Genomic DNA, 13,383 nt, shown 5'->3' on the forward strand with positions numbered 1-13,383 from the left:
TTAATGAAAAGTGAAAATAGGAGAGGTCCCAGTATGGAGCCTTGAGGGACACCAAGGGTAATGAGGAGGTAGGTAGATAGATTATTATCCCATAGCACTGCCTGTTGTCTATTTTCTAGGTAGGATTGGAACCATTTTATAGCCAGTGCATCTAGTGAAAGGGATTTGAGGATATTTATAAGTATCTGGTGGTTAACCATATCAAATGCTTTTGAAAGATCAATAAAGAGTGCAGAGGAAACCCTGTTGTTGTTGTGGTTTTTGTTAATGCAGTCAGTAAAGGATAAGAGGGCAGTGGTAGTACTGAGGAATGGCCTAAATCCATGTTGACACTTGGAAAGTAGGTTATTTTGGATTACGTGGTCAAGTAGTTGACTGTGGATGCATCTTTCCATAATTTTTGCCAAAGGTGAGAGTAAGGCTATTGGTCGGTAGTTAGAAAATTCGTAAGAGTTCCCACCTTTATGTAGGGGGATAATGTGGGAGATTTTCCAGATAGTTGGGATTTGTCCTTCGCTTATGGTTCTGTTAATCAGGATGGAAATGGGATAGGCTATGGCAGCTTTTTGCAGATATTCTGCAGGTAGTTGGTCAGCTAAGGAAGTGGATTGTTTAAGTTTTTGGATTAAGGTGAGAATTTGTGATGTAGGTACCAGCTGCAAGAGAAAAGGAGGAAGTGGGCTAGTATTAGAGGTATAGGTATATGAGAGTATAGCTTTCTTTGTGTTATTTCTCAGCTGTCTAAATTTTTGTTGATCTACAGGGTTTTTACTGGTATGCCATTTGGCCCAGACTTTATTTCTAAGTATGATTTTTTGCTTGGTTTCTCTAGAAAGCCATGGGGCAGGTTTAGTCCTAATTCTGATAGTTCGGGTTGGTGCATGGTGGTCAAGAATGGCTAGGAATTTAGAATTAAAGTATCTTACGGCTTCCTCAAGAGGGTGGTATTTAGTGGGAGACCAATCACATGCCCTAAGTTCTCTTTGGAAGAGATCAGGGTTAAAGTTTTTATTGGTTCGAGTTGTCTTGAAAGTGGTTGTGGAGGGTATATTGGTCTTATGTCTGATAATACAGGTGAGTGAGTGATCACTTACATCATCTGGGAAGGTCCCTACTTCAAATGGATGGAGATGATTGTTTATGAGTATCCAATCTAAGGTACTTTCTTTCTTACTGGGTTTATTAATTCTAGTAGGGGAGGTGATGGTTTGAGATAAACCAAATAGGTTGATATGGTTAGTAGGGTGTTCAGTGCTGCAAGACTTCCAATCAATATTAAAGTCACCTAAGACTATAATTTCTTGGGGAAGTTTTGAGATAGGCAGCAAATGATATCTTCTAGGGTGTTGTTGTTATTGCCAGGAGCAAGATAAATACAGATGATATATATGGATTTGCTTGTATTGAGCTGACGTTTCAAAATTAGGATTTCAGCATTAGTGTCTTGAGGTGGTTTGTACTCAGATACAGTGACTTGAAATTCTGCTTTTATACAAGATAGCTACCCCACCTCCCTTTTTAGCTATATGGTCTTGTCTTATGATATTATATCCGGGTGGGATGACTTCATTGTCTTTAGTCATGGGTTTTAACCAAGTTTCTGTCAAACATAGAATGTCAAAGGAGTGTACTTCTAAAAGAGCATGGAGGTGTGCAACTTTGTTATTTATACTACATATATTGATGTGTGCTATAAAGACTGAGTTAGGAGGTTTGGTAAGAGTAAGTTTTGTTGACTTATTGAGAATTTGGGGTTGAGTGGTAGGAGTATTTGTTGGGCCTGGGTTTGGGTAAATATCTCCATCTTTTAATGAGTGGACTTGTATTCCATATCTAGGATTTGGGAATTTACTGAATAGGTTTAGAGACTTTCTAGCTTTTAGATAGGTATACCTAATATGGACTAATCTATGATATTTTGCTAGTAGGTAGTTGGGTGTAGAAGTTATGTTTGCATGGTTACTGGAGATAATTAGTGATGGTGTAGCAGTTTGCTTATAGGGGTAGTGAAATTGTAAATGTAATGGGTGTTCATAGACGGTAAGGAGGTAGGCTGCTGTAAGACAGGGTAGACATATGACTAGAAGTAGCAGCTTTAAATATGCTGGGGTAGGGAGCTTAGACATTGGGATGATTTAGTTGCAAGGTGGAATGTAGGAGGTAAGAAAGAGTAATAAGTGTGTATGGAGAAAGGTGAGGGGGTTATGGGGAAGTGGCAGGGAGTAGTTAGAGAAAGAGGGAATAGTTGTAGTAGCCTTTTATAGTTGATCCTTGAGGGTGGTTCACTAGGAATAGGGAGTGGTTAGCTGATGATTGGATACTTGGGGAAAGAGGGTGTGGTTATATAGTATAAGAGTAGGAGCACTACTGGGGCTAGGTGGGAATTGGGGGTAGGGTAGGGGAGCGGAGTAAGCCCGCAGGGTGAATGGAGCGGGTAGAGACAAGTGAAGGAGCAGCTCAAGAAAAACAATCAGCAAAACGGTGACTACTGAAGGTAAATTAGGTGAGGGTAAGTACAGAGATAAGTACTACAATGGTAGTGAAGTGTAGGAGGATAGGTAGGTGTTGACAGTTAAAATCCAGGGTGAAATATGATAATGTTGAGATCAAATAAAAGTCTTCAGAAATGTAATTCAGTGATAGTATAAGACAGTGGGATAAGCAAGAGATAGGAAGGATTGGAAAAGGGTGCTATCTAGTGGAGAGAAAGTCTATTACAAGGCAATTCTATATGGGAGTTAGCTGGTCTAGGACTAAGGAAGGAGATATTAAAAGTTAAAGAAGGGGGGTTACAATAATGGAATGTAAATGTTAGGTGGTTTACAGGGTAGATAGTGGGTAAAGGCTGCTGGCTGTCTTGGTTGGGGGCATGCTCTGTAACCTCAGAAGCAGTAATTACAATTATAAGCTTTACTAACAGGTTTTAGGATACCACATACCTTCTTGCTTCCTTTAGTGTGTGGAGACAGAGAATAGAAGGCAGTATGATGAGACCGCTGGTATTTGGAAGGGGTCCTTTATCACCAGGTGGGTAGATTCTAGAGATTAGTGCAGGATCATCAAGTTGTACAGCAGGTTACATTAGGTAGAAACAGACAAAGTGGGATGGGACAGAGAAAAAAACAGTCCTTCGTAATTTAGATCTAGCAATACTTCTTAAAAAGTTAAATAAAACAGTTAAAATGATTCATTCTCTCAGCAATGAAGAAGCTAGAGGATATATATAACAGCTAGCTAGTGCTCTAGCACTATAATGTAGGTACCTATTATTTAAGCAAGACACTGCCTGAAGACTCAAAAGGACTATGAGTCACTAGTCTACAGTAAGCTGAATACATGGTATATAATGCATTAGTACTACTGGAAATGTCATTTTATCAGAACAATTAACATAGCAACTCTACAAGTATCAGGAACAGATATATGATGTATGATGTAGGCCAGGTGGCAGGCGCACCAAGATTCAACAGTAATATTTGCTTCATACAGTATTTTACAATAGTACAGGAATAATCACTACCACATCAGTACAAATTGGTATTACACCTTAGAATAAACACCAATGCTAACACACTGAATAAGCGTTTAACTTCACAGATTCGTACAGTCAACTGGGGCAGTTACTTGCTTTTTATGCCCATTGCTAGTTCTCTTAATAAAGGAGCACACTTGCCTTATGGAGGACTCTACTGAATAGTTCAGTCAATATCAGCAATATAGTACATTATGGCAGTTCGCTTATAGCTGGTCACGCAGAATGGCAAGTAATGCCACTAATATAGGGTTTCTTCACAAGATACCTTCCAATACAAAGGGTCTTAAATAAGATACCTTCCAAAATGGAGGATAATCAGATATAAATAACTAGGTTCTGCATGACTTATAAAGTACTACATTTACAGAACCGCTAGATCTGTTCTCAGTTTAAATGCAAATAAACTGTTGTACTCTAACATTTAGCCGTTGAGTACTTAGAAATCACTACATTTACAGAGCTGCTAGGCTTGCTTGCTGTTTATCTGGTAAAGGAACTGTTGGACACTAGTGTTTGGCCATTGAGTACTCGCTAGATGAATTAGGAGGCCTCAGCAGTTCCACGTGGGTAGCGCTATTAAAATTAGGCGTTCCACGATTACGATGAACCAACAAAAACAAAACAAGTGGTACAGACCGAGTAAATTACCGTTTAAACACAGTACTATATTTTGCAGCTAAACATCAGGTTTAGTAAAAAAATGCTACAGGTTACTGCTTATCGAGGTCACAGATGTTGGGACCACGAACGGACAGCAGTCACGGGAAAATCCAGATAATAAAGATGGCGTCCCAAGGGACCATGGGTATTTAAGGGATATGAGAGGATATAAGGCAGAGAGGGGAGGAGAAAAGGTGAAAGCAGGTACAGCCAGGAGGTGCTAAGCAGATCAATAGTTAAAAAGGCTGGTGGATGGGAAAGTAGAGAAAGAAGTTACAAGGAAAGGCAAGTAAGGGAAAGGAAAGAAATTAATTTACCTTTGGAAAAAGTCAATACAGATTGTTAGTAAGTAGAGTATAAATGCATATATAAATGCTCTATAGAAATGATCATGGGGATTCAGAAGGAACCTCTCAGCTGAGCTGCCTGTAAGACGTGCAGCCAAAAGGAACTGTTTCTATGACTACATAAAATCTGATTCAGAGATGTATTAGCTGCAATAAAAAAAAAAACTTCATTACTTTATTATCATGTAATCTGAAATTCTCTGAATCAACCATAGATACTGCAAGTGCAAATCAGCACTTTCCTATGGCAGTTACCACTGGGGGCCCATGCATTACACTGGCAGAGACACCCTTCTCATTCAATCTCCACACACACACACACACACACACACACACACACACACACACACACACACACACACACACACACACACACACACACACACACACACACTTACTTACATACTCGCACACACACCCCACCTGATCTCACTCATGGACACACTCACCCATTCACCCACGCATAGACATAACCACGTATACTCCATTGGCTAGCTAATGCAACTTACACAGCTGAGAGACTGTCTAATTTGCTAAACTGTATAAATCCCTTACCACAGGCATTTCCTGGGAAAACAACACTTAGCTAATTAGCATAGGATGCTCCCTTAGGATGCCTCATTAAAATTTTCAGTAGGTCAAAGAGACAGCCCACCGCAGTGTTGCACCTCTTAATAGTGGAGCACTGTACTGAGTCTCATCCTGAATTGTACCAAGCTTAGCCCTTGTGGTGACCTTTTGAACTGGGTCTAATGTGTGTGAGTTAAAATGCAAAGAAAATGGTAAATTCAGTAATGAAAAAAAAAACACTACATGCTAAAGTAAGCTCTTGCATGAGAAGCTGAGTGAATGCAATCTTGGTATACGTGCAAGATTTAACTGTTTACATGTGGAGTTAGATCATTTTGCTGTATGTGGTAGGTGTTAAATGCAACACGACTGACCAATTTACTGGGGCATTTTGCTGATATTTGTAAAGCTAAGTGAGTAAACAAGTAGCAAGTGAGAACACAACTGAGAAATGGGTTAAGAAAGCATTTTTGTGGGTTCAATGACTGCTATGCCAAACACTGAATTAGACTGCCAAGTCAAACTCCAGAAGCATGGACTCCAATAAGTATTAATATAAGTCGCTACTTGTACAATAAAGTCAAAAGCATCCATGGGTTGTTAAAATAGGGGCCACTTATTCCCTGGTTTGAATGAATCCAGTTGAAAATAATTTTTTATGTTTAATAATTCTGTCTTTTTAAATAGATTAGTTGTGTATCTATTTCAGTACAGAATGATCCTATACAATGTATTCATTTATTTTTTTTGACTTACACTTGAAGAAAATATATATGTATTCGCTCAGGATTAGGCATGTGTATTTAACATACTAGTCATATGATTTATAATTTGGAAAACATTACTTTTTCTGGATATAAATGTAGGTTTTACTCTCAGATAGGCACTAATGAGGATGCATTAAGGTAAAACCCTTGTCTGTTTGCAGTTTGCTTTTGAGTTTTTTTATGGATTTTGGACTTGGTCGGTAAGATTAACAAAGAATACCTGCTGCTAGATTTTTATTTTCTTGATTCCAAGGTGATGTGCACCTCCAGTTTTACGCAATGTTTGTGGATGGATTTGCATACTTTTAGTTGGTTGCTGAACTGGTTCCCCCTCCATCTGGCTTTTTATTTCACTTTTTTTCTTTGAAATATGATGCAACATGCAACCGTTATTCATCTAGTCCAGTATTTGTGCTAGTACAAATATGTTAGTGCCTGGTTGATCACTACAAAGACTGGAACTATTATCTCAAACTCAAATCCATAAGTGAAATGTTACATTTGCCAAATCTTATAATGCTGATGATGATGTGGGGCAAATCTCTTAAACAGTCATTTAGGAGGAAGAACAGTGGTGCTACGAGAAAATCAGTTCTCAAGAATCATGAATCTTTGACTGAATTTTCATCCAGTATAGATACTGAGGCAGAATAATGGGGCTCTCCTATTGGGTCTAATAATGTAGCAATGCCTTCTACCTATCCTTAGATGCAAACAAGGAGGCAGGATACACTATTCCAAACGCAAGAGTTTTGGACACTTTCAAACAATTAATGCAGGGTCTGAGTTAAATGACAGCATGATTGCTAATTTAACTGATCTCAGTTTTTCATAAAATTAGATGTTTTTGTTAAATAAAGGTTTAAGTTTTATACCCAACTTTTTGTGTCTGTCAGCCAAACAGTTATGGAAATAAAACATTTTAGTTGAGTATTAAATTTGAAATACTGGATGAACTTGCATGATACACATTGTTAGCTCTCTTGATTTGGTGTCTTTAAATTCTACAAGTCTGATTTTAATACCATAAATCACTCAGCTGTCAATTTATTTGAACAGAATATTTTATTTGATTTGAATTATCAATTTTACACAACATTTTAGTAGTGTACAAAGGACAACCCTAAATAATTTGAAATTACACCTTGACATTGGAACTACTATAGCTGACTAGGACTGAGCTTACGTGACTTGTGCTTGAGCCCTACATGGTGCTGAAGCCATTTAACCTGTTTACCATCAGATATTTAGTAACCCTGTTAATTACTTTTTAAAGTTAAATTGATAGATAATTAAGTATGGCTCTTGAGAGTGGCATATTTTATTTATATTTAAATCATGAATTGTTAATTTAGGTTATTGAGGTACTAATGTCACAGTACTTTTATTTGCTTTCCAAAGTATACAAACACATTTTTCATCCCTTGGCATCCCATTGTTTTAGGACTTGGGTACCTAAATCAACCAATCTCTATTTGCTAAAGCGACTCTTGAATAGCTATTACATTGAGTCACTAATTGAATGCAAAATATCAGCCAACTTTTTGTAAATGATACAGGATGTATTCATGGAAAAAAGTTTATCTCTGTATGTTTGATGTTGAAGAACTGTATATATGCATTCCTCACATTTAAGGTTTAGAAGCCTGAAATATTTTTTTCACAAGTGTTAGCATTGCATCCTACCAAGTTTAATGAATTTCTTTTAATATTGTTGGGACTAGTTTGGTGATGTAATGCATTTTATTTCTGAGGGGACTGTTATCATCAAATCAATGCCTTTAGAAGCCTGCTTCCATTGTTCCTAGTCTTTCCAAGTCAGTATAGCCTTGTTGCATGAATGTGAAATGAGAATGCAGATTGCAGACATCGATTCTTGACATAACTTGTGCTGACCATTTGAAAACTCATTATCTCCAATAGTTTAGTTTGTGGTGAGTCTTTCCTTACCTTTAGTCTTCTACGAATTATCCACGTAACATCACGTCATAGCATAAGGCTCCCATATTCTTAGCCACAAAACATGACGCGCACCCATCTTGATTGGTGAATGTGAGATATAGCAAAACACTCCTGTCTATATGAAAAAATTGAAATCATAAAATAGCTAAGTTATTTTGTTTCTATCCTAGGGATCCCAGCATGATGTGTGGTGACTGTGGAGAAAATGGGGTTCTATATCAGTATGCAAGTTCTGCCACTTCTTCTCGTGTTTGTGATTCGTCAGGCTATTGGACACCAGAAGAAGCTGTGGGTAAGAAGCACACTTTGAACATTTTTCTCCATTTAATGCATCACGCATATCTTACAAAAATGTTTGAGAGATGGATATGTTTTAGAACATGCAGGCTAAAACCAGAATATTACAGAAACAAACATTGATATACTTTTCATCAAAACCTATGATCTTGAAATCTATATAATTGACCTAACAAATTCATGAACTCCTCATTCCTCATGCATGATTAGTAGCTGCAGTGATTCCAATATCTTTTGACAAAATCAAAGTATTATTAAAGAAAATTGCATGATTATGCATGATTTCAAACTTGGCATAATGTTTAACATGCAGAGAATTAAGCCACCTTCATTTTATACTGATACCAGTATATAGTAAGTGGCAATCAAACTCAAGACAGCTGGTAACATATCACAGAGATGCGGGTGAAGCAGTAGTAAAAATACAGAAATGACTATATGTGAAACTGAAAGAGGAGGGTGCAGACAATTGCTAATTCAAATCCAAGCACTATTTGCCTGGCTGTGTGGTACAAATGGATAAAAACATGGGCAGTTTTCCACACAGTAACATGGAATCATGGAGGAGCAGAATGATAGTGAATGATATTTGTTGGCTAACCCTTCAAAGGGGATGGGGGTTTTCCTATCTACTGCCAAGCAACCACACAAAGGTGTACAGCTGTTCCTGTCAGCACCTGGACTAAGGTAGTTCTGCCCAACAGGTAAACCATATGACTTAATCATTCACAGAAGCACACATGCACACCTTTCCCAGGCAACAGGAATTTTGACACCACAAGCCAGCTTGCTTAGTACTGGGGCAGTTAGGATTCACCCCATGATGTCCTGTATGTGCTTTAAAATTCTCACCTGTGGGGAATGAATGAGTCTACGGTCTGTCACCTGGACTAAATGGCAAACTGTCTGTAGGAATGTTGCTGTGATTGAGGACAAATTAATGAATCATCTCTCTAAAGGCTTAAAGATGATTTACTATCCAACAGCCATCACAGCGGGGAGATTGTTTTAATTTACAAGACTTGTATTGACACACCCATGCATGAATGCTTGGGTCTCAGTTTATCTAGCCTACATAGAAAACATAGATTGTTGAGAAGCTTCATCCAAAACAAGTATATCAGTACCTGTTCTTAGTCTAAGCTGTATCTAATAACATAAAGTTTAAATCATTTACATGAATGATGTTGTTTACAGCAGACTCTACTACTTGTATTGCAATGATTAAATGAATGTTTTGTCTTAAGCAGGTACACCTTGCACTTAATTCTCAGTCTACAAATTGATGATGATGATGATGAGGAGGAGGATGATGATGATGATGATGATGATGCTGAGGATGAATGCCATTTGTAAGGTGGTCAAACAAGACCGGTGAAACAAAACATTTTATGTTACTACATTCTTTGTTTGATAAGCAATGTCCCAGAAGAAGGAATTAATTTTGAATAGTGCAAAAGTAAATAATGTTCTGTATACAGTCAAATATACAGGTAATACAGAGATAGCTGGAAACATTAAAATGATGGCTTGTGAAGAAATAATTTAATTTGAGTGCACTGGTGTGTAAAGGGGCTAAGGATGTCACTAACGCAATGAGGAGCTTGTAGTTTTTTTTTATTGAAATAAGAAAGTGAACTTGTGGAATCCTACATGATAGTTTGTAGTAACCGTTTAGTGGAGAATGGAGTAAGACAGCAATCCGGATATTGTGGTTAGCATGGAAAAGGTTCTTAATAGAACAGTGACAATGCTCTGCATATCTACAGGTACAAGTGGCTAAGTGGCTCCTTTCACAGGAAAGGATTTCGGTAGTCCGTGGTTTTGTTGTAATCGCGTTTCAGAGACGTGGAGTCGGCCAAATGGGTTTCGTTGAAATATCATTTTGGCGATTCAACGTAGACCCATATATATATATATATATATATATATATATATATATATATATATATATATATATATATATATATATATATATATATACACACAGACACACACTCACACACACACACACACACACACACACACACACACACACACACACACACACACACACACATACCTTTAAATGTCATTATTTTCCCAATGTCAATTTATTTTTTAAAAGCAATTTCCAATGCATTTATTTTCTTAGGAGTGACTCACCATGTACTGGGTTCAGTATAAGTTAATCAGCAACAATTCTCAGTAATGCTTTCCCTTTTTATAATTTATTATTTTTTTCTGGGTTAACATTTGAAATGCTGCCAATATTTTCAGGTGCAAATAAATTGTATTTTTAATTTTTTAAATTATAAAAGCAAAATAAATTGATACTTGTTCCCTGACAGAAAAAGTAAAAAAAAAAAAGTGTGCATTTATTATGAAGTGAGAGTGGTATTCCATGCTTCACAAATGCATGGAATGTGTGAATTGCAGTGTGAGAATGCATTTATCTAACCAAAGTATGAGTAGGTGGTGCTGGTTTTAGAAGTTGTAGCCTTTAGAAAGAATGCCCAGCAGAGTCAGACACAGCTGAATCTGTGTAAACTGATATGAAAAGGGTTAAGTTATATGCAGCAATGCCTCTACTCTTTTGAACATGCTTCACATGTAAGTAAATTCACAAATGCTGTTGACTAATTTCAGCAAATGTCAGCAAACACAGATCTGTGTAGCTCTCTGAAGAACTTTTCAGGAGAGTTTGCACTAGTCATAGCTCAGTGCCACTGGCTAGCAGTTTATAAAAATATTTTAAAGACTTTAAATTCACTCTTAAGGTGGCTTTAAATGGACACTCCTTTTTGGCTGTTATTAGTTTGGAAAGATATAAGATATGACATTCAAAAAAGGAGAAACAGCAGCAAAGAGAAACAAACTGAACATATTAAGAGGGTTGAGATGGAAGAGTTGAGAGAGAATGAGTAATATATATTTTTTTTTGGTGGACATAGGCTCATATTTTTCCAAATAAATTTTTATAAGAGAAATTACTGAAAGAAGACTGGCAGCTTGTTTAGGACAAGGAATGCTTTGCAACTGAGAAGAAATTTTAACACTCAGTTATGAATTCCTATGAACTCCTACAGTTGATACATTCAGATGCAATAAATACCTTTTCTGTGAGAGGGTGACTGAAGTAATTAATGGTCTATTAATTAATAAAATGTTTGCTGCTATGGCAACTTTAGCAATTTCATGAAGGCTAGAAAATTGCAGGTCTTGCTGTGCTCATAAACAACTTTTAAGTGTGCAGCATAGCATAGACTTATTCTTGGTATTAAGGTTCATTTTCTAATATGTGCATTTTTTTCTGCTATTTATATGCTATTGCAATGATAATGTCCATTATTACGGAGACCTGGAAAATATGGTATTGATCAGGGCCTAAAGCTCTGCAGATAACAATAATGTCTAATGAAATATAAACAGATATATTTTATATATATATATATATATATATATATATATATATATATATAATTATTTTGTATACATAAAAGTCTTATATTCAGTGATGTGTTCATTTTTCAATGTGACATTAATATGTATACAGTTACCTACTACAGACTGAGGTTTCCGACAGTAGAATTGCTTAGGACCAAACTGTATCTTCCATAGTGCAAATTAAAGAGTAAACAACTGAAAATGTTCTCCCAACCTTTCAGCACTGCTTTTGTAAGCCTACATCTGACTGTGTACAGACTTATACAAAACACTGGTGACTGATGTATCACACTATTGTTCAGTGAAGTACATGCCAAAGCACTGACTGCACTCAAATAGAGTAGGGGTGTAGATTTAATTGCAAATATATAATTTTACTAAACATGTAGCAGCATCAGAGAGCAAGGTACAGGAGTGACAATTTCACTCCTGAAGAAAGTCACAACTTCATAATGACTTACATGTACAGGATGTCTTTTTGGAAAAGTGGGCCACAGGTGGAGCGAGTTAAGGCATGGATTCACAGTGTGGCTGACATTACTGCTATGGGTGTAGAAATACACCTTGAAGATGAACAAGAAAAGAGCTAATGACATGGTGGGCCACGTGAGGACTAAAGCTAGGAAGAATGCCATCGTCCATAGCAGCACCAATGGTGGGTCTTCCACTGACCAGTCTTGAACATCTCAGATGGAGGAGTACAGAATCACTTTAGGAGGTGTTGACACTAGTCCTTTCAGAGCTGTTCAACATCCACATACAGAGAGGGTTGATGGTTAGTGTTTGGCTGCCATTGCTAATTACAAGCTTGGTGTACTTGTCATAGTAACTGTATAAATATAACTCTCAAATGTTTCCTTATAAGGTACTGCATCAAAGCCAGCTGTAATATCACCTTTGCAGACACTGCAGGGTCATTTACTGGTCACAGGTCATATTAACCACATCACTGCATATTTCCTGATAACGTCACCAGTAGAAACAATCACATACTCTGCTGCAGCAAGGCAGGCTGATGTAGACAGCAATATGACTACCGATGATGTTGCCATTACTCGCATTCTCATGAAAAGCCTCAGGACAGTGGTACCTGCCCTTAAAATATACTTTCAGTTCACCATACCCTGTAGCATATGGATTACTCCATAGGCAGTGACACAGGTTTGCAGAGTCAGCATAATGATGAAATGACATTACCACAAAGGGTGAGAGGACATCATGTATCAAAAAACTCTTTCTTGTTTAAAAATGTGAGCCACTTGAAGAAAAGGCAACCCTTTCTGAGGTAGCTGTAGTAGAGTTACACCTGTACATGGGTGATGATAGCTAACTCTAGAGGTATGCAACACCTTGCCTGCACAGTAACAAATATTTCATGACATGGTTCGTGCCTAGGCTAGTGCCACTGAGAATCAAGTAGAGATAGAGAGCTACATGGTATACATGAGGAAACTAATCAATGCATAGGCTGAAGCCAGAGACAATGTTATGCTGATCCGCATGTGCAATATGGAGGCACACACATGGCATGCATAGCAGCATCCATCTACACACTAGAAAGGACTTGCAAGACATACATTGGGGATACAGCTTAGTGTGAATATGGGAATGTCTGCATGTATGATGGATGAGTAGGTCAGACACCATGTGTATCCCAAGTTTGAAGCTAAAATATCTACCCAAGACAGTCACATGGCATTTTCAGTTATGTTCGTGATCTCAAAAGCATAATGCAGCTATTCACTGATCTGATCATAAACAATGTTGCCTACAATGAGGTTGAAGATATAGCAAGCCTACTGGCCTATAAAGTTTGCTC

General features: G+C 37.4%; 1 protein-coding gene across 1 annotated transcript in view; it reads left to right on the top strand.

Annotated features, from left to right (window-relative positions):
* The window catches only part of PAPPA2 (pappalysin 2), a 2,663,723-nt gene that overhangs the window by 957,787 nt on the left and 1,692,553 nt on the right, over positions 1–13,383 (top strand). Inside the window, exon 6 of the mRNA XM_044085971.1 lies at positions 8,012–8,133. Coding sequence (XP_043941906.1) covers positions 8,012–8,133 — 122 coding nt within the window. The remainder of the gene's footprint in view (positions 1–8,011; positions 8,134–13,383) is intronic.

Source organism: Protopterus annectens, chromosome 10.part0, assembly GCF_019279795.1.
Source record: "Protopterus annectens isolate FY-2018-M chromosome 10.part0, PAN1.0, whole genome shotgun sequence".
NCBI classification, from domain to species: Eukaryota; Metazoa; Chordata; order Ceratodontiformes; family Protopteridae; genus Protopterus; species Protopterus annectens.